Here is a 25,470-nt window from a genome sequence, read left to right on the forward strand (position 1 = left end):
GGCACAAGAGCCACACAGCGCTGCGTGTGCCCGCAGGCGCGTGCACGCGTAGCTGCGCGTGCACACCCTTGGGGACGCGTCCAGGTGCGCGCTCACGCGCGTGCGCGCTCCCCGCGCGCCTGTGCACGGCTGGACGCGGGAGCCCACGCGCGCCCACCCCGCCGCACCTCCACGCGGTCGCAGCCGCGCGCGCCCGCGCGGGCTAAAGCGCGCGCCCCGGAGGCCCATGACGTCACGCCGGCGGGGCCGGGCGCGCCCCGCCGTGGCGCGCCGCCAAGGTGACGTCAGCGCGGGGCGGCCCCACGTGACCCGGCCCCCATTGAGAAAACGGCGGCGGCGGCGGCGGCGCGCCCCGATATAAGGCGTGCGGGGCCGCGCCGAGCCGAGCCGAGCCGCGCCGAACGGGAGCGCTTCTGTTTTTTTTTTTTTTTGTTTGTTTCCTCGCTTCGCTCCTCGGGGCCGATCCCAGCCATGGTGAACCTGCGGGTGTGCGCGCTGGAGTGCGAGGCGCTGCGGGGGCTGCTGCAGGAGCGCGCCGCGCAGTGCCTGGTGCTGGACTGCCGCTCCTTCTTCTCCTTCAACGCGGCGCACATCCGCGGCTCCTGCAACGTGCGCCTCAGCACCATCGTCCGCCGCCGGGCGAAGGGAGCCCTGGCCCTGGAGCACGTCGTCCCCAACGAGGAGCTCCGCGCCCGCCTGCGCCAGGGGCTGGTGCACACCGTGGTGCTGCTGGACGAGCGCAGCGCCGACCTGGAGCTGCCCAAGCGGGACAGCACCCTGCTGCTGGCCCTCGGCACCCTCTGCAGGGAAGCCCGCGGCGCCCGCATCTGCTTTCTCAAGGGTGAGTGGCCGCCCGGGGTCCCCCGGGGACGCGGCCGCCTCCTCCTCCCCCGCCGCCGGCCGCGGGCTCCGCTCGCCCCCGGCCGCGCAGCGCTCACCCCGCGCCCCTCTCCCCTCTGCCCCGCAGGAGGTTACGAAGCTTTCTCGGCCGCCTGCTCCGAGCTGTGCACCAAGCCGGCCGCCCCCACCGGACTCAGCCTCCCCCTGAGCGCCAGCAGCGCCCCCGGCAGCGCCGACTCGGGGTGCAGCTCCTGCGGCACCCCCCTGTACGACCAGGTGAGCGGGGGGGGATGTGTGGGTGCCGGCACCCCGCGGTGCCCGGGGGGTGTTAGGGACGATGGTGGGGAGCTGCCCGAGCGGTGTTGACCGGTTGTCTGTCTGTCCGTCCGCTTCCAGGGTGGCCCCGTGGAAATCCTGCCGTTCCTCTACTTGGGCAGCGCGTACCATGCCTCCCGGAAGGACATGCTGGACGCCTTGGGGATCACGGCGCTGATCAACGTCTCGGCCAACTGCCCCAACCACTTCGAAGGGCACTACCAGTACAAGAGTATCCCGGTGGAGGACAACCACAAGGCGGATATCAGCTCCTGGTTTAATGAGGCGATTGATTTCATAGGTAAATGAGCTTTCTCTATGGTTCTTTTGTCTCGTGTGGTGTACCCTGGGAGTGATTTTTTTTTCCTTTTTTTGGGGTGGGAGTGGTATTGTCTTCCTCAGCACAGCCACGTTTGAGATTGGGGAACCTTTGTTGTGCAGGGATAAATGCCCAGGGAATGTTTCCATTAATTTTATTCAGCTGAGAGGAATAATCTTGGCTTTACAAAACTGTTTGAAATCTTGAATCAAGAGGCATTAGTCTTGCAGAAAAGAGCTAGTGAATTTAAGCGGATCAGTATTAAAGTAATCTTGCGAGACTGCTAAAGTGACCTGGAGGACCTATTAGTATAATTGGAATTGGAGCCCAGAATGAAAATAGCTAGAGTGCTGTTTCCCTCAGGACAAAGGCTCTCTTTGTCTCGAAAGCACCAGGCTCACCTATTCAGTTAAGGAAGGGATGGATTAAAGACATGTAAAATGGCAGGCGCTGCTTCCCCACCTCTGGAAGCAGTGGGACTTGTTTGCTAACTGTGTATTTTAATTCTTTCAGACTCTGTTAAAAACGATGGAGGAAGGGTGTTTGTGCACTGCCAGGCTGGCATTTCCCGGTCAGCGACCATCTGCCTTGCTTATCTCATGAGGACCAACAGAGTCAAGCTGGATGAAGCCTTTGAGTTCGTGAAGCAGAGAAGGAGCATCATCTCCCCAAACTTCAGCTTCATGGGGCAGCTGCTCCAGTTTGAGTCACAGGTCCTTGCCCCCAACTGCTCAGCAGAAGCTGGGAGCCCCGCTATGTCAGTATTGGACAGAGGAGCATCGACCACCACAGTCTTTAACTTTCCAGTCTCCATCCCTGTTCACACCTCGTCCAATGCTTTAAGCTACCTTCAGAGTCCCATCACCACTTCCCCGAGCTGCTGAGAGGCAGGTGAAAATGCGGTCAGAACTCAGACGTACTGTCTCAGAAGTGCAATAACTATGGGGACAGTGTCATCAGTCACTTGTGTCTTGTGGGGAACCATCCGTGCATCCCAGAACACTGTCACGAGCAGAGGAGAGCTCACCTGATGCCAGAGAACTAGGTGTTACAGACTCTCTTGCTGTCTTCTAAAGCCAATATCTGGATGCTTACGCAAAGAGCAAAGGACGCTGTGTTTTCCTGAGCTGTTCCCCCTTCTGTTTGTCCTAAGCCTGCTGCACATTTAGTAGTGTGCTCACCAGTATTCCCATTCCTGGACACTTTAAGCAACACTGATGCTGTCCCTTCTTATGACAATCCTATTTATTTATTTTTACATTAGAGCATTGTTTTGCCTTCATGAACTTACAGTTTCATTTCTAGAGAAACTAAATACCTCAGCATTTTTTGGTACTGTAATCCTGTGTGTATATATCTGTCAGCTCTTCTTGTTTCCCAAGCACTGACATGAAAGCACCACAGGCGCGTGCTTTTTTGAGTTGCCAAGGGTTGTATGTTTGATTTATTTATGATGTGAAATAATATATTTCTTCTTATGAAGACATAGTTTTGTTACGTGACTATAACTTTTTATACAAACAGAATAAATTATGGTATTTCTATTGAAAGCTGGATTATATTATTTAAAGTCTTGTGCATCTTACTGTCCTAAAACTTTACAAGCTCCCAGATACCAAGCAAAAGAAGTCAGTCTGAATTTCTAATGGCGTTTGGCCCCAGGTAGTGCAAATTCCTAGGGTCTTGACTGAACTAGACAGAAAAAGGAATTTAAAAACAACATACTTGACTAGAAACTTCTGCCATTTCTTAACCTGAGCTCTTTGTCCCTGTATAATTATGTGCTGTGGCAAACAGCCAAGGCCAGATTCTCAGCTGTAAGGTGGCTTTGGCTGCAGTATTGGCAACTGAGCTGTAATAGTTTGAACCAACTGAGACTTGGGCAAGGGACTAGAGGGGAGTTAAAATAGTCCTCTCCCAGGAAGGAGGAAGAAGCTTCCTTATTGCTTGTTTACTTTGAATGCTTCAAAGGTTAAGTCTAAAAATTAACCTGTTGCTAGCTGATCTCCAGTGCTGCTGAGTTTGTGCCAAGGTGTTTTCTTTTTCTGTCTTGCCTCCTTAACTCCTTTCTGCAATTCAAAGCGCCTCTGATCCCTGCAGTGAAATATTTGGCTTGCTGTGCTATCTCTGGAGATAAATCAGGGCATAACAACAGGCCAGGTTACCAGCAGTCATACAACTTCTTACACAGACCCAAATAAATTCTCTGGCTGCAGATTCCCACTAGACTGGACTTTTCCCCAGCATTTAAGCTGAGGCAAGGAGAAGTTTTATCTAGCATAACAAAAGGCAGGGAGACAAGCCCTGACTGGTTGGTGCTGCTGGCAGCTCGTGGGCAGGAGCTGCGGGGCGATGGTGGCAGCAAATGGTGCGGGGCTGATGCTGTGGATGGGGTGTGACACCTCTGTGGGGTGCGTAGGGGGGGAGCAGCGCTGCTGGGACATGTCCTTACCGGGGGAAGCTAATGTGGAAGAAATGCAGCTGGAGGCTGGTTTTTTAAGCAAGTTAGTGGTGGCAGCGCCAGCTAACTGGACGTGGGGGGGCACTGGGACAGCAGGTGTTCTGGCTCTGCATCCACTCCAGGAGGAAGCTGCCAGTCCTCGCATCGCTGAAATTCAAGGAGTCACGTGCTGCTTTTGCCCCATCAAAAATGGATTTGCTCAGGCAGATAACAGCAGTTTATGATTCTTTGTGTAATATCAAGGCGTCCTAATAGCTACAATCCAAAGTCAACGTTTAAGCACAAAGCAGCTGCAGTCCTGTCACATAACCGAAGACGTACTGAGCAGCACAGCCTCCTGCTGAAACCCTGCAAGTTACCTGGAGCGCTAACGGTGCTAAAACCCAGGCCCCTTGAAGCGAAGGTGCCCTTGAAGGCCGGGATGATGCAGCGCTGCGTCTGAAAGGCTTCCACGTGCGCTGCTCCGCAGACGCAGCTCTGTCGTCAGCGCCGCGCTTCGACCTGACGCCAAGGGATAAAAACAAATGGAGCAGCTAAAAGGGAAAGGAGGAGAGCTCCCCAGGCTCCAAGAACCAAAGTTAAAAATCGTCTTTCCGCAGTGTGAAGCACCTCAAAGTGCAATGTCCTCCCCAAAAGTCCTTCTCATCCTGCAGAGCCTGCAAAACCCCTTTCTTTCCTCCATGGAAAGTCCCTGGGCAGGGACTCCATGGGATCGCACCCACCGCTGCATTCCTCGTAAAACTCACAAGGCTCTTTCTGGAAACGTGAGCCTTTTTTTTTCACCTGCAGCAAACAGTGGAACAAACTTTCACCTTCAAAGACAAGCAGAGCTTGTTCAATGGAAAAATACAACCTTGGCAGCCCTGGCCATGCAACTGATAAAAAAAATCCTGCCTGTTAATCACAGTTCAAACAGAAATCCGCTCTCCGTCAGCCGGGGGAGGTTGTTTATGTGCTTCTTGGAACAATAAAACTCATTACCTGGCAGCCGATCAGCTTTATAACCTAAGCAGGCACCTGACAGAGGGGCACAGAGAGCGGCTTCAGCACAAAGCAGGGCTCTGAGAGCCAGCTGGCGGTGGCACCCAGAGGCGCTGCCGGCTCAGAGCGACCTTTGCGGGCTCTGTCATGACCCTCCTGCTGCCACCCGAGTCCTGCGGTGCCCCCAGCCCACAGATTCCTGCAAATCATCTGTGAACAGGATTGTGTCCTGATCCCAAACTGCTCCAGGGCCAGACAAGTGAGGGATAAGGGGGAGAGAACAGCCACCAAAAGCAGGAGAGGCGCAAGCGAGAGAGCAAATGGCACGTCAGTGTGCCAACGTGTCAGCGCTGGGGGAGATGGACGGACACGGCCAAGCTGAACTTTGCTCCCTGTGCACGTGCTGGGGGGCATTTTGCCTTCTCCACCCCCCCCCCCCAATTTATTCCCCCTGGTTGGCCTGACTTTGAACTCCTGCTATCCTGGCTCCCTGCCGTGCTAATAGGGCTCAGCTGCGCTCCTGCCCCCCTTCTGGGGGCCTGAGACCCCCAGAAACGAGGCACACAGCGGGTGTACGGAGGGCTTAGGCTTATATAAACCCGTAATTATACAGTTGCATATGTCCCCATGGAAACCACGAGGAGTTTCCCTTTGCTGAGGACGGCAGTAACATCACTTCCTGCTGCTGACAAACCAATTTGTCACAAAGTGATAAAAACGCATGTTTTGCGTTTCAGGAACTGGCTCCCGGCGTCGTTCCTCCAGGCCAGGAGCCGCTCACCCACCCCGAAGGCAAACAGCAGCCACGGGCAGCAGGGCCGGGGAAGGCATGGACGGCATGGAGCCCTTCGGGTCCCCAAAACGCCTGAACGGGGTGGGGGAGCTGGGTGCAAGACACACAAAGAAGGGTTGCAGCAGCGTGAAGCCCATCGCACGTGGTGTCCCTCCTGTGAGGGGCAGACGCAGACAATGCAGGACCCCCATGGGGGGCACAGCAGATGAGCAGCACGTAATGCCCCCAGCAAAAGGCAGTACCCGGGGGATGTGGCGTACCCGGTTACCACACGACAGACAGACACACAGCTCCAGATTAGAGCGTCTGGGGTAATCCCCTTGTCTCAAAGCTTTTGCCTTTCTTTTGTAATCAGCGCTCGGAGAGGCGCTGGGTGCACTACCGCTTAGGGACTGTCCTGCGTTAGTCACCCCGGTATCAGAGCAGCAGGGCCACAAGGCTGTGTTATGTATTTAGGTTGAAAAAGAACATTACATCCTGATCATACACAGGCAAATCTAGTTTGCCCAGTTACCACCCGCCTTTTTTTTTTTTTTTTTTTTTCCCCCTCTGGCTCCAGGACAGCAGAAAGGGCACCACAAGTCCTTTGGAAATTGCATTTCAGTGCAATCCTGGCTTTCCCAAATCTGCTCCGATCCAAGACTGTAGACAGGTAGGGAAAACAGTTAAAACCCAGGCTAAAACATACATGCTGAAAGAACAGATTATTCAAGCTTTGTACCATGTGTGGACGCATGTAGCCTCCCCTCTACGTGTGCTTTCCTACGTGCAGAGCACAGCCAAGGCGCCAGGACAGGTGGGCACAGTTAGCGCCCATCGGGGTTAAGTGGGACCAAGGTGTTAGAGGCGGGAAGGCAGGCCTGAAGGGAAAAGGGTGAGAGCCTGGGGTGAAGTGGGAGCTGCAGAGGCTGGTGTTCTGGTGAGATACTTGGCGTTGCTCCGAGGACTTCAGCCTGGACAGATAGCTCTGCATGGGACCTGGTCAGGTCTGCGTGTTCTGCTCTTGTGCAAATCATGGTATGCAAAGCTGAGGGCAATACCCAAGGGACATCCCTGGTACCCAGGACAGGTAGAAGTTATCTGTTTTGAGAGCTATTCCCCGTTTTGGAAGTGTAGTGTACAAGTCTGTGCCTGTCAGGAGAGCAGTGCCAGGGTCCTACGTGGACTTAGACTGGCTCCATTACCCAGTCACAGAGCAAACTTTCCCTCATCTTAGGACTAGCATTCGAAGCCAGGGAGAAGGCAGGTTTGGTCTTTGTCCCTACAAGGTGTGGCACGGCCTGTCCTCTGGGGGATTTTTCCCCTGGGAATTTCCCATTCCCAGGGTTTCAGCTGCTGTGGGGGCTGCGCATCCCTCCTGTGGAGCTGTGTGTGCCCCCAGCCTCGCGGGCACCCGTGGCAAGTCCAGGATAAGGCTGAGACCCTGGGATGCGGCTGAGCCCCCAGGATGCCATCGAGCTGGGGGTTTCCTGCGTGGCTCGCTCAAGATCCTGCATTTGCGTGCGTTTCCTGCGAGACGCAGAAATGACTCGTTCTGGGCTTCCCCTCTGGGGCGCTGCTCAGACACAGATGAGTGGGTGCGATGAGACACTCGGTGCAGCCCGCAGGTGACTTCCAGCTCCCTTCCCACCGCTGTCACCATGGCGGGTGGCCCTGTCCCCCTGGCAGGCGCTCTGTGGTGACGCTGGGCTCTGCGGGATGGGAGCCGAAAGAGCTAAAAGAGGGGACGCTTGTGAACACGCTTGGTGTGTGGAGATGGAGATGAAGCACAACTACTAACTGTAGATGTTAGCATCTCCGTTGCTTCTCCCGGACTTATCTGGGGCTTGCCTGGTGTTCACTGAGTCACAGATTGGAAGGGACCTCTGGAGATCATCTTGTCCAACCCCCCTGCTCAGGCAGGGTCACCTACAGCAGGTTGCACAGGGCTGTGCCCAGGCAGGTTTTGAGTATCTCCAGGGAAGGAGACTGCACAGCCTCCTTGGGCAGCCTGTTCCAGTGCTCTGTCACCCTCCTCAGTAAAGTGGTGCTTTCTCATGTTCAGACAGGACAACCTGTGCCACAGTTTGTGCCCATTGCCTCTCATCCTATCGCTGGGCACCACAGAGAAGAGTCTGGGCCCATCCTCTTGACCCCCTCCCTTCAGTTACTTATAGACATTGATCAGATCCCCCCGAGCCTTCTCTCCTCCGGGCTGACCAGGCGCAGCTCCCTCAGCCTTTCCTCATATGGGAGAAGCTCCCGTCCCATCACTGTGGCCTCTCTCTGCTGGACTCCCCCCAGGAGCTCCACGTCCCCCTCGCACTGGAGGGCCTGGAGTTGGGCACTGCGCTCCAGGCAAGGCCTCAGCAGGGCTGACTGGTGGGGGAGGATGGCCTCCCTGACCTGCTGGCTGTGTTCTTCCCAATGCGGCCCAGGGTACCAGCGGCCTTCTTGGCCCAGTGCTGGCTCGTGGTCAGCTTGGTGTCCACCGGGACCCCCAGTCCTTCTCCGCAGAGCTGCTCTCCAGCAGGTCAGCCCCCAGCCTGTGCTGGTGCTCGGGGTTATTCCTCCCCAGGTGCAGGACCCTGCACTTGCCTTTGGCGAATTTCAAGAGGTTCCTCTCTGCCCATCTCTCCAGCCTGTCCAGGTCCCCCTGAATGGCAGCACAGCCTTCTGGTGGACCAGCCACTCCTCCCTGTTTTGTGCCACCAGCAAACTCACCGAGGGTGCGCTCTGCTCAGGGTGGCTGAGTCAGGGCTGTGGGAACGGCCATCAGCCAGTTCATTCCAAAATCCACGTAGGGGCTGTCCCAAGTGCCGCAGAAAATGCTTCATTTCTCAAAAAATGGTTGTGTGACACCAGTCCCTCTCATTTCAGTACCTTTTGGTTTCCAAACTATAGGCCATATTTAAAAATAAACTCCCAGAGCGCTCTGATATGACGTAGTCACTGTCGAACTTGGTAACCACTTGGCTACAAATACTCAGTATATAACACTTCAAACAATAATTATAATTACATATACATGTCTTTTTTTTCCCAGAGACAAATGTAGTTCCCACCTGTACTAAATGATCAACTACAGTGTGATTTAGACTTCCAACTTCTGGTATTAACCAATTTCGTTTGAAAGATGTTATTTCTTCTTCCCCCAGCAGTTTTGGTAAGCATGTCTAAAAATATTTTTTTGCAGGTCTTTTACATACTGGAAAGAGGTTGTCTCTTTCCAGTGTTTTCCATAAACTCTTGTTGAAATATCATCTATGGTAAATTTGTTTGCACATCATTATCTTGTTCTTTTAAATCTTGTTATGATTTCGTTAATTGGCTATGGGGTCAAGCACTGTGGTTCCAATGGCAGGTTTTTCTACTTTATGGAGGATATAAACTGTAGATGTTCATTAACTAATAGATTTTCCTGACACTCTGCAATACTTGCTGACCAACTGGTGACTTCTTTCCTTTACTGCTTTCTGCAGTGAAATCTTTATGATTGGAGGCATATTTCAGGGGCTTTTGCATGATGAACATTTTAGAAATTGCATCTACTGTTTATCATATGTGATTGTTTTCAATCCTGCATTCATATGCAATCCATACATACAAAATGCTCAGCTGCGAGGTGAGAACTTTGCTGCTTTTTAGTGGTTTAATGTTAAAAACAAGAAGTCAGCAATCCTATGTGCATGTCGGCTGTGACAGCGGCAGTCACGAACCCGGGCTGGGTCTGGGCACGTGTGGGATTTCCCCCTGCGTCGCTGTGCTATGCTTTGGTGTTGCAAGAGATCCGGGCTTTCAGTTAATGGCTGTGGTGCAAGGGGGTGCCAAGCGGGCCTTTTTAGAGCCTAAGTGGGATCATACTGCCGTGTCTACGTGAAGTCTGCTTCTCCCGCTGCCTAGTCTAGGTGGAGCACCTCTGGCCCCCCAGGGGAGGAGATGACCTCTGGAAACATCTTTAGGCCTTGTCGGCAGCTCGGTGTGAGAAGTCCAACAGCTCAACAAACTGCAGCACCTGCTGTGATGGGTGCAGGTGGAGCAGGGAGGTCAGTGCTGGTCTCGCATACGAGCCCGGTCGGCTGCTGTAGCTTGGCTGGGACCGCTGTTGTGTCAGCCGGGGGCCTGGAGCTGCAGGATTTCTGGCTGCCCCTGGGAGCCCTGCAAGAAGCCAGCTGTGCAGATCGCGCAGCACTGAACAATAGCTCCCACCCTTTCCTACTGACTGGGAGGAACAGAAAGGAACAAAGCTATTTGCAAGGAGGAAAAAAAAAAACATTGGTCCTAGTCTTTTACAATCTGACTCCCTTTGGAGAGCTTCCTCCCTCCAGGAGCCAGCAGACACCTTGGCACAGAGCAGACCCCAAATTTCAGCACCTTCGCTTGCTCCTTTTCTCTTTTCTTTAAACGCCTGTCCGCCGGCGCCGAAGAAGATGGTCTTTTATAACTGCCTTTTGTTCCTCTGTTTACAGCTTCCCTTCCAAACGGCAGGGATGGCTGACGTCAGGGTGCTACATTTGGGCTCGTCGCGCCTGTATCTGGTGTTGATGCCTTCCAGGAGCAGCAGGAACGCGGGCTGGGGGGCGAGCAGCAGGGGGGTGGGCAGGAGGGAGGCAGGCGCAGCGTTTGGGATCCAGGGCGATGCTGCTCACCACCTCTCCCTGCCAGGCACCAATTGGCTTGCCGGAGAGCACCATGGTCATTTATGGCCTTGCGCGGGCAGGACCTGCCCACTGGCACCCTGTCCGTCTGTCCAGGCAGCTGGCAGAGCTGTGCGTGGCACCGCGAGCTACGCGCCGAGCTATTTTTGAGAAGCCCGGGCTGCATCCCAAGAATAGCGTACTCTATTTCTGGCGCAAAATGATCTTCCTGGGTGGGGGACGCGGGGATTTTTTTCATAAGAAATGCATGGGTTTGTGCTCGCAGTCGGTGAGAGAAACAACTGGATGCAACTGGAAGAGAAGGGCAAAAAAAGACATGGAGAGCTCACGGCCGAGGAGCTCTTACGCAGGGGGAGAGCTCGGTGCTTGCTTCCACCAGTGAGTGCTCATTGCCAGTGATTTGCTCATGGATCAGGAATTAAAAAGTGCTGGGTTTGGTTTACAGCTGGGGTGTAGTGAGGACACTGGAGGGCTTTGCATTTGTTTGAAATAGGCTGCTGGGGCAGCTTCAGATTCCAAAACATTTAACAAGGCTAAAAGGGATGAACAAGGATGCTAAATGCAGAGTGTAAGCTTGTTATTTGCTTTCACCAATTTTGGACCCATATCTCACTCCAGATCGACTGGATCACAAGGGCAGTAGAACACCATTTGTTTGCCAGGACATAAAGAGATTCCTAAAAAGAAAGGAGTTTGTTTGCTACATCTCTTGTACTAATACCAAGAGGCCCTGAAGAGTGTTGCAGGCTCCTTTGTGGTGGGGATGTCTCCTTCACAGGACTGGGAAGGGAATGTCTCTGGAGCCTCCAGGTGCTGGGGCAGATAGACCAGACCATCACCCACAGCCTGCCCAGCTCTTCAGTGCAGAAACCTATTTTACCTATTTTAGGTGAAAATTTCCATACATGGCCATGGACTGACTTCCAGTGGCTGTGGGGTTCGGCAGGGTAACCTCTGCACCTACATTGGAAACCAGAGGTCTGAAATGTTTCCTATTCTTACAGCATGGGTGGGTGCTGATTGCATAAAGGCTTCTCAAAAAAATTGGAGAAGGATGTAAACTTTCAGGAGCTTACTTTTTTTTTTTTTTTTTTCCAGCCAGCTTGTAAGGGCTGATATCCTTCAAACCAATACCAATTCCCAAATTCCAGGTGGCACAACAATGCTGTGACTATGACACTCATGCTGGTGCTGATGAAATTCTTGTTCTTTGAAACCTGCTCTTACTCCCCACTCACCTGTGCACCAGGAAGATCTCTTCCAAAATCATAAATCCAAAGTGGATATGCTTCCAAACCTAGCACAAGACTGCTGACAGCTTTTCTTTTTTTGATATCCTGCGGGAGTGTTTATTTTTTTGAGGCTGATGAAAAATTTCCACTTTGATTTCCAATCAGGGCTGATATAATAATGTCTGCGTATAAAAACTTGGCTTCCAGGGGGTAAGGATGCAAAATGCTTCCCTTACACTTACTACCAAAGCATAGAAGAAAGGGGAGAACAATCTCATTTAGAAAAAGAACTAGGTCTGTTTGTAGGTAGATACAGACTCAGGAGGCTGGGCTGGAGCTGTTTCCCATCAACTTTTTCTGGTTACCAATGGTAGCAGATGTAAAGATACAAACCTATTCCTAAGGCCAGCACAGGCTATTTTGATCATGTGGTCTGAGACCTGCATAATGTAAGCCAAACTTCTGGTTGAAAAGTTTATATCCTTTAGAAGGACACTGTCCTGATGGAAATTTTTAAATGACGGGGATATCATTTTTACAGAAGAATTTTTGGATGGTGCTTTAGTGGAAAGAGCAGATGACAGTCAGAAATCATTGATTTTCAGCATGGTTCTGTTTTTCTTTCACAGAGTCACCTCCTGCTTTACTACCTCAGTTTAGTTTTCTTTAGAGTGAAGACTGAGATGCTCAGCCTTAATGCTATCAGCTTTAATTAGGCAGATCACCAGCTGGTGAGAGCAGAGCAGCTCTCTGGGGAGAGCGTACATCCACCAGAGTACGCTGGGCATTTTTTGGGGAGCCAGAGAGGATGGGCTTGCAGGAACGGTGCCGGTGACTGCTAGAGGCTTGCCCAGCTCAGGGATGGGGCTCCTGAGCTCACCTGGGAAGTGGCCTTGGCAAGAGCAGGTGGGAAAGAAAGTCTCTTGTATTTGTAGTAGTTTTCTCTTACACACTGTGGTAAGATCCTAGGTGGAGAGCTGTGGAGCCTGGCAGCAGAAAAGGAGGCTCAGGCAGAAGGACAAGGAGGGTTTGTGAAGCAACATGGCAGAAAACCAGGTCAGAAAGGGGCATAACAAGATGAGAGGTGGGGAACATGGGTTCCCTTTCAGAGCTGAGTGCTTGCATCATGCTGGGTCCTTCAGGGAAAGAGCGCTGCATTTCTGACCAGTACTTCTGTTGTCATGTTATTGTTCTGTTTTGGGAGGTTCACCAAAGTCTCCATTGCTCAGTGTCAAAGCTGCGCAGAGGCTGGCAGCGCACTGCCTTTCTAGGACATCCACTTTTGCTCACAGGTCTGTGACCAAAGATGCATTTCCTGAACAGCAGATCTCTGCCTGCTGCCTCCAGCTCAACTGAGCTCGCTGTGAGAAGTTGCTCTGTTCTGAACACAAATGCCTTGGCACTACGTTAGGTCCAATAGCTGCCAGCCACCAGTATGTCCCTGGGAAGGGCTGTTCCACTGGGATGTCTCCATTCCCATCAAACTGGTCCATGCTGAGCTGTGCGCTGCTGTAGCGGGGTTTCTTTTCCCTTGCAACAACCAGCTGGGGCATTTCGCTCCTGTGGGCAGGTGCTGCGTGTGGTCCTGCAGCATTTCCAGCCTTCCAGACCTCATTCTTTCCTCGTGCAAGTGGGAGGCACAGAAATGCAGAGGGAAGGTGAGGCTGAGTGCAGGTGCAGCTATGGAGCCACGTACTTTCTTGTGTTGGTGATTTAAGGATCCTGTTAACTGTACTGGAGAGCCTGAAATTTGTTGCTCAAGGCTCTCCCCACTGTTGCGGTTTTGGCCGGGTTGTTGCTCCATTTTCCCCTTGCACTGCACTGGCCACAGTCCCTGCCGAGGGGTGCTTTAACTCCTGGGGACCAGGGGCCTGATTCTCCCTTGTTTTGCCCTTCCCACCATGACAAAAAGCAGGTATAAGATATTACCACATCAGAATTCTCTTCTTGTACCTCCTTTCCATAGGGAAATAACTGTTTCAGGATAAGGCATGGAAAGATAGACCTGCTGGGTGACTGCTCTATCTGGGACCTGTTGCTCCAGGCCCTTCCTACAACCTGGCTCTCCACCAGATCGCAAGCTTTAGATCCTGCCAGCAACCTCCATTTCCTCACCCTCCTCCTGTTCTTCATCATTTTTTCCCTTTCCCCTCCCCTTCAAGCCAGTGCTGGGGCTCTGAGAGGCAGTTAAAGGATGGCGAAAGGGCTTTGCAGGAGGAGCAGAACAGGCAGGTTGGGAGCACGGTGGCCATGGCTGAGCTGCTCCTTGTCACGGCCGGTGGGGCTGGGCCGTGGCTGCAGAAGCACGGCACTGTTTGCCCGGTTGCCTGGTGGCTGCTGTAATGTGTTTATTCCCTTCCCGAGCTGCCTGTATGGCTGTTTCCCTCATGCTGCAAAGTTCAGGCAAGGTTGCAGAGCTCATAGGCTATAAAAAGTGAGGGTCTGGCTAGTGTGCCAACCGCTCTGCCGGAGCTGCTTATGCAATGGGGATGCAGAGCCCGTGCAAGGAGCAAAGGGTGCATGGGCTGCTGCAGGCTCAGCTTGCCAGCCGAGAAGCCAGCTCCTCCCACATGGTGACCATGCCAGTGTCGCTGCCTGCACAGGTTTCATCAGTGCTCTCCTTGCCGAGGTGTCCCAGCGCACAGGTGATGTGTGCAGGGGGTGTGCGGTGCCCCCAGGACTGTGTGAGGGCAGGGAGCAGCCTCCCGGGGCTGGGCATGGCGCAGGAGAGGCCTGGCCAGTGGCCACCCCGCCACTGCAGCCCCTTTTCCCCCAGCCCTTCCCCAAGACCACAAGGAGGGCAATGAGAAATGGGGAGCGCTTGGATGTGGTGGTGAAACAGCTGCTTCATGCGCACCCTGGGAGGTGCTGGCTGTGCCAGGACCCCCCCCCCCCATGACTTTCAGGGGGACAAGTTTCACATGAGAGAGGGCCGTGGGGCACCACCACCTTCCCCCGTGCCACCTGGAGATGCCTGCATCCCGCAGATAGATGCCTGGTGCAGCCGGGAACGGGGCTGGAGAGCTTTAACCCCCTTCCCTCCGATCCCAGTCCCACGTGTTCCCCTCTCCTCCTGCGGCCCCCCGGAGAGGGGCTGCTTGCGCAGGCCCCGGGGCGGAGGAGCCTTCCTGCCCTGCCGGCGGTGACGTTGGCGCCGCAGGAAGGAACAGCGGGTTCCTGAGGGAGCTGGGGACATTCCTCCCATAGCTGCGCGGGGCCCCTCCGTCCCCTTGCGTCCCGCGGGGCGCTTGGCCTATTATTGAAGCCCATTGCCGTGGCACGTTTCCAGACCTGTATTTCTTCTCACACGCAAGGGTGGAAGCGGCTCCCCCCTGCCTCCACCCCAAGTGCTTGTCCAGAGCCTTCTCGCATGGGCTGTACTTTTCCAGTGCGTGGTGGGAGGGAGCCCTGCGGCTCTGCAGAGAAAGCAGATGGGGGAGAGCATGGGCTTGGGCTTGAATTTGGGGTCCCCACAAGTAAAGGCACCCGTGTCCTTTTGCTCTTCACCCCTCTTTCTACTGGCTGCTTCTTATTTGCTGGTTATGGCTGAAATAGAGTCCAGAGATTGCTTTGAAAACAGAAAATGTTGTGCAAAAGGTTTGTTTCTCGCTGCATTTGGCTTACTTTTGTATTTGCAAACATTATCCTTTTTGCAGCAGTTTTGTTTCTTTCTTTCATCCGCCTTAGGAGAGCACTAATGATTTTTTTGGCTGACGGTGCTTTGGCAGCTGTAGCAAGGTTTCAGTGACAGGAGCGTGTGCTCGTCCCTTCCACATCTGCCTTCTGGGGCCAGGCTCCCTCCTGCCAGGTCAAGGCAGCAGCGGCGATTATTAGGCCGATTTCTGTATATGGATATATCTGCCCCGCACAGCTGCAGTGCTGAGATGTCTCAGAGTTTTTTACCCACACAACAGACACCAGGTCCCTCTGAAAGGCAGTGCTCGAGGCTGAAACTGAAAGTTCGGAGAGAATGAGTCACTCCTGGTGCCCTGGTAACGTTGGCGAAAACCAGCCTTAAACACGGCGCGGCTGAGGGTTTTGCAATCCGAGTGGAGGCCCCACGCTTCTTCTCACACAGAGGGGCTGGCAGGGACTGAGAATGCTCCTGCCCCTTCGTCCCAACCACTGCAGGGACTTGTTTGCCTTCATTTTAGAGGAGAGGGGAGATGAGATTTGCAGGGGTAGGGGGAGACAAGTCTCTTCAGCACAAAAGCATTTGAGCGGTGTGTCCACATCTCTGCTCTCGCTCCTCCTTCCCCAAATTCCCAAGGGCCGTGAGGCGCTATGAGGCTTTTTCTCCTTTGTCGCCTGCTCAGGGTGATGGGCACCTGCTGCTCAGGCAGTCTGTGCCCCTAGTTCCTGGGGGTCTCCACGCAGGATTTACTCCCCCAGTGCCTGCCGTGCTGTGTGAGACAGCAAACAGCCTGAAACCTTTGGGTGGCTTCCCCATGTGGTGTTAGATCCAGGGATGGCTCACAGCCTGGGCCCAGAGCAGTGCACAACCCAAATTCGCTGTCTTTGGGAAGGTTTTGAGCCCAGTTCCAGCTCTTTTGGGCCCGAGCCTTCCCCGAGCAGCGTGACGCTTTGTGGTGGATCTGCCCTTGTGCTTTGCCTCTCGGTGGGGCCTGCAGGCAGGCCAGCAGCGATGCTCTGGCTGCAGCACAGCGGGGCCTCTTTAACTCCTTCCACATCCGCAGGGTTCACGTCAGCGCCTGAAACGGGAACCGCGCCGCGCTTCACCACCGCAAAACATAGCAACAGCAGTGCCGGCACCCGCGCCAGCACAAACAGCTCAGAACAAAGCCAAACGGGTTCTTCAGGCTTGCCGGGGCTTTGCAGCGAGGAAAAGGGCAAAGCTTCCAGGGAATGGCAGTCGGGCCGCGGACGGGCTGTTTTGGGTGCTCTGAAAAGTCAGAGGGTGAGCAGAGAGGGTTTAGGGCAGTGCTGCTGGGGTCCTACCTCCCCTCTGCTGCCTGCCCCATGCAGGCCATAAGTTCCCAAAGTCTGGGCATGGCTTGGAGCCTCTGACACAGAATTGGTCCATGGTCAGGGCAGCTGCTGTCCTCCTCAAGCTGATGGAGGATTGGGGGAGTAGGAAAGGGCCTCAGTACTGCCCCAAGAGAAGGCCCAGTTTGGATCTCATTTCCAGAAGGTTCTGAGTGCCAGAAGACGCACCAGGAGATGGGGACAAGTCACAGGGAGCTCCCAGGAGATGTGAACCCAGCTGCGTGTGACATCTGCTGCTCATCTCCACAGCAGGCCCAACTGCTCTGCTGTGCCTGGCCACCCTGACCCCGAGGGAGCTCAGAAGGGGCGATCCAACCCCGCATCTGAGGGGGCGAGGTGAGTCCTTGTGCCAGTAGATGACGTCCCTTCCAGCCCCAACACACAGCCCTCCTGGAGGCGGCACTTTGCCTTGCACCTCCTGCTGGTCCCAGCCACCCCAGAGTGTCCATCCTGTCCTCTGCACAGGTCGCTGCCCTGCCTCTGGCATGGGACAGATGGAAATTGCCGACATGCCCGGCTCCAACCCACCTCCTGACATGGTGCTGGGCAGCAGGGAGGTGGATGGACCAGCTGATGCCCTCCAGCAAGAGCTAAGATTAATGCTATCGTAACTTCAAGTGCTATTAGTAGTTAGAAAAACAGGCTGTCCTTTAAAAATTCGCTTGCACAATTTGGCTCTCTTGACCCTTCTGGCCATATATTCTCCAGCTTGCTAAATGCTGCGGGACACACTGTTTCCTTTTATTGCTGCTCAGTTGACCAGCCATTTATAACCTCCACCTCAGACTGCTGGGTCTTGTATTTTGAAGCAACATGAAGGTGTGGGACGGCTCAGCTTTCCTTCTCTGCCTCCTCCCACATACCTTGGTCACACTACCTCCAGCATTTCCCCTTCCCACACTAAATAAGCTCCCTTGGCGCAGCAAGCGCAGCCCACGGTGCTAATTTTATTTGCTGCTTGATCTTTTTTTTGGGACTTTACAGGCGCCTGCTGCAAGGTGAGGCCCCTTCCTGTGTGTGCTCCTGTCCTCTTGGGAGCAGCGCACGGCTCGCGGTGAGGTTTGTCCCAGCTGTGCCACCACCCATGTCACTTGTGTCACCAAAGAACGCTGCTCTGTGCAGGCACATAGCCGTGTGCCAGGACACTGGGAAACGTGTGCTTGGACAACTCAAGGCTTTCATGGTGGAAATCTAGAAGCAAACACTGCAGAAAGAGCTGGGGAGGGAAAAGCAGGGTATGGCTCGATGGCCTGCACCTTGAAAGCCATCCTGGGACGTTAACAGGATGCTGAGACATTGACAGGCCACCTGGAGCCTGTTAATGAAACAAAAAAAAAAAGAGGCAGGTGCCTCTCTTCAGCCCAAATTTGGCAACCTGGGGAGGAAACCTGGGCTCTGGCCATGTGCAGGTCCCCAGCCCAGCAGTGTCACCACAGAAAGGCTGCGCAGTGACTGTACCTGGTTCGTCAGCCAACACTTAGCCACTCTGTTAGACATCACATCAGCACAGTGACCACCGCAGAGATACGGTGGGTTGTGGTGATCTCAAGCTCTTATTCAGACAGTAGTCACATCAACAGTAGATCTTGACGTGCTTTATCAAGGAGGTGAGTCTCCATCTTCTTAACACAGAGGAAAGAGGTAACTGAGTCATGAAAGTAACTTGCGAAAAATCATCCAGAAAGTCAATGACGGGAGAGAGAGAGAGAAAAAAAAATGGGGCTCACATCTCTTGAGTACTTCTGCCAGGTCCAGGCACCAGCTGCCAGTGCTTTTATCAGCTTCCACATGCTTTGAAATATTCCCCTGCACATTTTCCACTATTTTTTTTCCATTCAAAAAGAGAGGCCTTTAAGTCCTATGACTTACAGGAGTGACTCATGTTAAGCCAAAGCAGAAGTTGCTGTTGCATACCTAACACATCTGGGCTTTCAGTCCCATGTCAAACTTCTTCTGACACTTCTCAGGGGTCGCTCTGAAACCTGCAGCATTACCCCGCTATTTCATGGTGTTAAGGCATAGATGGGCAGTAGTAAACGTTGCGTCTTCAAAGTGTGACGGAGAAAATGTCATACCCTAATTTTCAGTGCAGTAGAAAGTTATGTGAGAACCCTAATACATGTGATTTGACTTGTGGTTTTTCATCTCCTGCCATAGACTCTTGTACGGCACTGCTGTCGCTGCCAAACCACTGTTTCTCGTCACCCCAAAGTGGTGGGTGGAAGCCATCACACCCACAGAAAGACACAATCCCACCTTCACAGAGATTTGTCTTGTCCAGATTTGCTGTCACAGTAGCTGAGAGGTTTTTTTCTTCTGTTTCCTTCTCATATGACACCCTCTAAAATAGCTACTGCAGAATGAATAAATAAAAAGCTGCCAAGAGTTTAAATACAGCTACCTTGCTCATGGTGTTTTCTAGAAGTAGCTTCTTTCCTACATAGGGATATTTTCCAGGCTGAATTTAAGGAGCTGGGACATTCATCTCTGATTCCTGGATATCGTGAGGCCAGAACAATGTAACTGAGCTGGCAGTGGGCAGATGGGGACAGTGGGGGATAGGATGAATGGGTCCAGGGAGCAGCTCTGGCTAAGAACAACATGCACAGAGCGCATGCAAGCCCTCAGTGCAGGATTTATACCCTTGTCTCCATTTACAGAGTTCAAAATGCATTTATTTCACAGTGTACGCGTCCTGGGCCAGAAATATGGCCTGTTTGGCCCTGCAATAACTCTAGGATGAAAAGTGCCATAGAAATGTCATCCTGCCATGCTCAGCCCAATAAAACTTGGAACTGTGATCAGGAGGTATCGGGTACCGCTCTACAAATAATAACTGCGTTTGTAATTAATAGTGTGTTCTTCCCCTTCCCTGTATGTCTTTCTGCCATCTGCTGGACTTTGAGGCACAAGATAGGATGGCTCTGGGTGGCTGGCAGAGGCTGGCTTGGTTGGTGTCTGGGAGACAAAGCTCTGGGAGCAGTGGTGAGAACTGCCAGTGACTTCATTTCATGTGGCCTGCAGCCGCGTCATTTTTTTTTTTTTCCATGCACTTATCAGATGACATTTAGGTGTGCGTTGATGCATGACCTGCCAGAGATGTCTGAAAAGTTTGCTGTGGCCTCAGCAAGGACGTCTCCTTCCTTCCTGCCCTCTCCACTCCCAGGGAAGACTGTTTGCAGAAGGCGGCAGTGGATGGTGAAGGGACGTCTGCCTGATATCATTTCCCTTCCCTCTGGGGTCTGTGGTTACTGCAGAAAGCTACCCCAGACCGAAATCTTGCCTTGAGTTTTTGACATCTTGCAAAACACTGGAACAACATGAAAATGTTGGGCTGTGTCTGAGGAGGACCCTGGACTTGCTCACTGGAAGGATGTCATCCTTCTGCCCTTGCTGGCTGGCTTGACATCAGTTCTGTACCAATGTGCACCGATGTTTACTTCCAAAGGGGAACCCTGAGATACCAGCAGAGCTGTGGGCGCGCATGTGTCGACCAGCAGATGTATCAAGACCATTTCCAAGTGGCATAAGCTAAGCTGAGAGGGAAACTCTTACACTTATCCGGGAGCACTGTCAGTGCAAATCCATCTCTGGAAATCCGGGCTCAGTTTATACTTATGAAACTTTGCTGCTGGTTCGTAGGGAAAAGCTCCCCTCTAGTGGGTGATCCTGGCAGCTGCCAGGCACCCAGAGCAGCCCGGAGGCGCTGCCCTTCACTAGAAGGCTGCAGAAACTGCACAGCAGAGACATTTACTGCATCTCTGGATGCAGGCAGCACAAGAGGGGTCATAACTGATTATATTCTGTAATGAGAAGGGTGATAATGATGTCATTGAGGTATCCAGTTATAACAATGCTTGCAGACCGTATTAAAACTTCCATTTAGATTTTTAAAAATAAGTGTCTGTTTAATTTCCACAGCATCCTGAGTGCAAAATTCATCTTTATTGTTATTTTGTGCTTTCGACAGAGGAAGAAAGTGCTGGAAAGATACATGAAGGACTTTGCCTGGTGTAGTCATCTGAGGTTAGGATTTAAGAGATGTTGGAGGGAGGCTGATCTGTCATATCACTCAGCTGCTCTTCACAGAAAGAACAAATTTTTGTCATTCTACAAGTGGCCCTTAATGGAGTTGCACACTGAAAAAATGTAAAGTGACTCAATATATATCTTATTTGCTCTTCAACAGCTTCTTACTGGGAACATGGGGGAGTAACACACAAGTGTCCAGGATTTGAGCAACAGCATGCCCTAACACTGGGGGGATATAAAACCAGTGAGTACTGGGAGATGTAGGGTTTTGTACCAGGTCTGCCACCAAGTGACCTCAATGGAAACATTATTCCTCCTGTTCCCTGGGGATGGGGTTCTCTGTCTGCAGTTTGGGGATCAAGATTTGTGGAGTGCTTTGAGATCTGCTAATAAAATTGCTAAGTAAGAAGCTAGGCATTCGTATTATTGTTGCTGCAACTCTCAGAGTTTCAGGAAGGAAGACAATGATTTTTCCAGGATTATATTGTGACAGAACCCAAAATTTCTCCCTGCAGGGCAATGGGACAGGGAATCACAAGGGCTCCTTCACAGCCACCGGTCAGTTCATGGATACCTTAGGACAGGCAGCACAATTACATTGTATGCAACCATAGGCAACTGCAGGGACTGGCCCGAGAACATGGATGTGCCTTGGGCAGTAGCTGCAGTGCTCTGCTTGTGTAAGGTCTGCTCTCATTTCTGTTCATTTGGTGTATTGCGTTATTCTTCCAGTGCTTCCAGAGCAGGAGCTTATGGGGAGAGGAATGCAAATGGCATGCTTTGTTACTCACTGAGGTAATTCGCTGTCCTGTTGCTCAGGGGATGTGGCCTTGTATAACCCATAGCCCCTGTTAAAGATCGCATCCTCCTGCTTCTGCAGCAGTGAAGACAAGGCTGGCCCAGCCCTGACCGGACCTACCCTGCAGAAGTGACCGAGCGTGCGAGTGAACTCCGAAGTCTCCTCGTGTCTTGCTGGGAAAGCTGTGGGCTGCACCATGCAGCTGGAACGGCTGGCTGAGTCGTGGTGCAGATGCTGAGTCCCTAGAGCTGAGGTGTGACAGCTTATGGGAGCTAAAGCTTTCCTTTCTGAAGGCTTTTGGATCCAGTCCAATAACACATGCTGAGAGTTAACACTGCCTGACAGCCGCTCGGTGGTCTCGGTATGAAGTGAGCTGGTGAACCTCAGCTTGGTTCCCAACGGAGACAGATGTTCATGTTTTAAAAAATCATTACCATGGTCATTGCTAGCCAGACTGCTTCTTGGCAACAGTAGAAAGTTCAGAGCTTGAATAAACACAGAAGAATGTAAAAAAGCCTTTCTACAGGTCAGGATCGATGCATTTTGGCTTCAAATCTGCTTGGGAAATCTGCACTCTTCATGATACTGTAACTGTGGAAAAAAACATTATGAAAATTTAGCCTGATCAGGTCTTCTTCCAGAGCAAAATACTCAGGAACAGCACAGAATTGTGTGTGGGGTATTTTAGGCAGCATGATGCTAGACGGCCCTTTGTCAGAGCTGCAGTATCACCTTCTGCTCCGCCGCTCTGTGCCAGGACCAGCAGGCGAGGCCGTACCTCCCGGGAGTCCTGTCCCTGGGCAGCGTTTCCATCTGTGATGGGAGCAATCAGTGGGTGCAAAGTGGGGACAGGCTGCAAGGCACAGTCTGAGAAGGTTTCTGCTTCTGTCCTCAGAGCAGTGCTGCCAGGCTCCCTTCAGCCTGCCCTGAGTGCCTGCGAGTGTCCGGCTGAGGGACATGGAGTGGCTTGTCTGGGTGCCTCCTCCTCCTGGGGACAGGCCGGCAGCTGCTCCAGCGGGGATGGGAGCAGACGGAGATAAAAGGAGGCTATTTTCATCCATCTGGAAATTCTTGCTGGGGCTGCAGGGGCTGAGATCCCGGCTACACTGCAGGAAACGAGATGGTTGAGTAATGGAGCATGTTGAGCATGCCAACCACATGGCTCCAGGGCCCATTTCCCTGGCTTTGGGGTGATCACCTCGCAGTAGGCAACCCTGGGACTCACTGCTTCGGAATACAGGTTCCCATTGCACCTGCTTAGGTAGCTGCAACTTCCCTGTTATTAGAGGGCTGGGAAAGCTTCTCAGGGTGCTACTCACCCTGCTCAGGAATGAAAGCGTGTCTAAGTGCCTTTTGGGAACCAAGAGGGCAAGACGTCTCCTCCCTTTTGCTTTGAGAAAGTCTGAGAACTAAGTGCCCTTTTGTTGCAACTGCTGCTGTTACTCAGGGCTCCAGGTCGCGTCCTGCCGCTAGTCCCGACTTGCCGGGGATGTCACAGGATCTGCTGTGAACACTCAGCAGTTCTGCATCGTGCTGCTGCTGTCGGTGTTGTTCCAAGCGGTATTATTAGAAACCCAAACCACACGAATGACCCCAAACCTGGTGATGAGGCGGCTACAACTGCCATGTGCGAGGATATCACCAACGGCTCCGGAGGCCGCTTTGGAAATTGCTGAAGCACTCGAGATCTTGCTGTGTTGCTCCCACCTAACGGAGAAGATAAAAAGTGCATTAGCAGATAGATAAGGAGCATCCGCATGTCCCAGTCGCTGCCCTGCTCGCACTCAAGCAAGACATCCCTGCCTCAGCGGGGCTCTCATCGCATAACCGTGTTGTCTGATAAGGGCCACTGGGACGCTGTGGGGACTGCGGGGGCTTTGCTGTTCCTCTTCTCCTGGACCCGGCCCTTTCCCTGGCTCGAGGCAGCAGTGTGCTCATCTATCTGCATGCCACGTTCTCGCTGTGTCTTTCTTTTCCAGGGCAGGACATGTCTTTATCTACATCTAAGCAATTCAAAGCTGCTGGCATCCAGTGGCCATGCTCTGGTTGCGGCTGTGAAAGAGGAACTCAGCACTGGGATAAATGGTGCCCCCCCTGCTGCCATTTTCCTCCATGCTCTCTGTTATCCCCACGGGTGGCCTGGCTGCCGTGACAGCTCAAGAATCTCACACCTCCTGTTTTGCTCATTCAGTGCCTCCGAAACCCCAATCAGCCCTTTGAAAAACGTAAGAGCAAACGCAGTAACGGGGAACAGAGTGTCTGGGGGGCAGCAGGCCTCATCTCTGCTATAAATCTGTCAGCTCTCTGTCATGAGAGGATGGCACCCTGCCTGAGACGGGGCACAGATCTTGGTCCTGCTAGAAGTTGTCATACGAAACAGAACAACCCCAGTAGTGCACCCCGCGGCGGGCACGGACAGCCCTCACCCCACGCCCTCACCCCACGCCCTCACAGCGCCGGGCGCGAGGCGCAGCCACCGGGCCGCCGTGAGGCACGGCCGCGGTCCCGGGGGCAGGTATCCAGCCGGCCGCCCCCAGGCCGCCTCCGAGCCGATCCCAGCCGATCCCGGGCGGCCCCAGCTCGGTGCGGCTCCGCCCGCAGGCTGCGGTTGGCGGCGGCGGCCTCGGGGCGGGGCGGGCGGCAGCTTCGAACCGGCGGCGCGGCGCTGCCCGCCCGCCTCACAGCGCCCGGCTGCCTGCGGCCGCCCGCCCGTCCGCCTCACGCCGCCCGGCCATGGGGAACGCCGAGTCCGTCCTCCGCGGTGCCGCCGGCCCCGGTAAGTGCGGGACGGCCCCGCCCGCCCCCTCAGGCCGCCTCCGTCCCCGCTGTCCCCCCCCCGTGCCGCCATCCCAAGCCCTTCGCCCCCCCCCAACCCCGCTGACAGGTTGAGGGGTAAAGCGAACGAGAGGGTTGGTGCCGGGTTTTGCGGCCGGGTGTCAGCTTTTAATCGTTTTTATGTGGTTTTGTGCTCGGCCTCGATGTCCCCCGGCCGGCTGCCTGGTTGGCTGGATTTGAAGGGAGCTGCTGGCGGAGCTCAGCCAACCCGCGCAAGGTGCCAAGGCCGCGAAATACAAACAGTGCGGGCTGCGAGCGCCAGGGTAACGGGTGAGCTACCCGAGGCTGTCATCGCTGCTGCTGCTACCGTCTCCTAACGACTTTCCGCAAGGCTGGGCTTGTTTCTCCCCAGCCTCTCCTTGGCTTCGAGCCCTTGGGATCTGCGTGCCGCTTCCCACGTGCCCGGGACCTGCTACGGGCTTTCGAAATAAAGCGCTGCCCTTCCTCGCGCCCGATTCTCGGTGGCAAGTTCGGAAACGTGATCAAATCTTCGGGTGGCTCGATGTGGTTTAATGACTACTTTCAAAACGTTTTAAGTATTTACTTTCGTTTTCTCTTCGTTTGGGGGGAAAAACAAAGTATCTTGTTGCTGGCAGCGTTTCCTAAACACGAGCGAGTCCTGCAGCGCTGGGTGCTTCTGCCTCAGCACCCCGGCAGGACTTAGGGGTCCCTCTGGGCTGTGCCAGGAGCCCAAAATCACACCGCCCTCCTCTCTGGTGAGTGGCAAACGCATTTACAGAGGTCCGGGTGGCCTGCGTTAAGGACACTCACACTGATGCCGAGTGCTGCCCAGTGCAGGAGGAAAAGGCACCCAGAGCAACGCGGGCCGTGATGTAGGGGTATTTACTGCAGACTTAGGCACCTCACTTCTGGCAATGGGTGACTGCAGGCTGTGGGCAGAACAAGAGAAAAAAAAGCAGTGACTTTTGATCCTTGTTTCCTAGTCCTATTGCTCACGTGTGTGGGGCACTATTGAGTTCAGGTGTGTATGTACATTGAGGGAGGGCCTCTGCTATTCTGCAGGGTGTTGCTAGCACCAGGGGATTAGGTGCTGATTGTGTCCTAGGGAATGCGTGCCTTGGGTGCAGGTAATGTTCTGCCCTAGCTGGTTCCTGTGTTTCTTGTACTTCTTTCTCTTGGGAGCTGTTAATGCTGTGTTTGTTTTTTGGGGCAGTCAGTCACCATTAGGCTTACATGTTTGCTATGTAATGGAAGATTG

The 25,470-nt window shown here is 53.5% G+C and overlaps 2 protein-coding genes across 4 annotated transcripts in view; both read left to right on the top strand.

Annotated features, from left to right (window-relative positions):
* Positions 1-323: 323 nt before the first annotated feature.
* Positions 324-3,024, top strand: DUSP1 (dual specificity phosphatase 1). 2 transcript variants are annotated; one of them, XM_080554748.1, is made up of 4 exons: positions 324-841; positions 968-1,116; positions 1,237-1,456; positions 1,988-3,024. In XM_080554748.1, exons 1-4 carry the CDS (start codon positions 472-474, stop codon positions 2,356-2,358), a joined length of 1,110 nt encoding a protein of 369 aa, XP_080410874.1. In that variant the 5' UTR covers positions 324-471; the 3' UTR covers positions 2,359-3,024. The 2 variants fall into 2 exon arrangements, with proteins under 2 accessions (XP_080410874.1, XP_080410873.1); XM_080554747.1 differs by having other exon boundaries at positions 335-1,116.
* A 21,041-nt stretch (positions 3,025-24,065) lies between these two features.
* Positions 24,066-25,470, top strand: part of NEURL1B (neuralized E3 ubiquitin protein ligase 1B) — a 128,101-nt gene continuing 126,696 nt past the window's right edge. Inside the window, exon 1 of one of the 2 annotated variants that reach the window (XM_080554738.1) lies at positions 24,066-24,192. In XM_080554738.1, coding sequence (XP_080410864.1) covers positions 24,150-24,192 — 43 coding nt within the window. In that variant the 5' untranslated portion in view covers positions 24,066-24,149. The remainder of the gene's footprint in view (positions 24,193-25,470) is intronic. The other variant, XM_080554734.1, reaches the window with a different exon arrangement.

The sequence above is a fragment of the Anser brachyrhynchus genome (assembly GCF_964034855.1).
Source record: "Anser brachyrhynchus genome assembly, chromosome: 14".
Lineage (NCBI taxonomy): Eukaryota > Metazoa > Chordata > Aves > Anseriformes > Anatidae > Anser > Anser brachyrhynchus.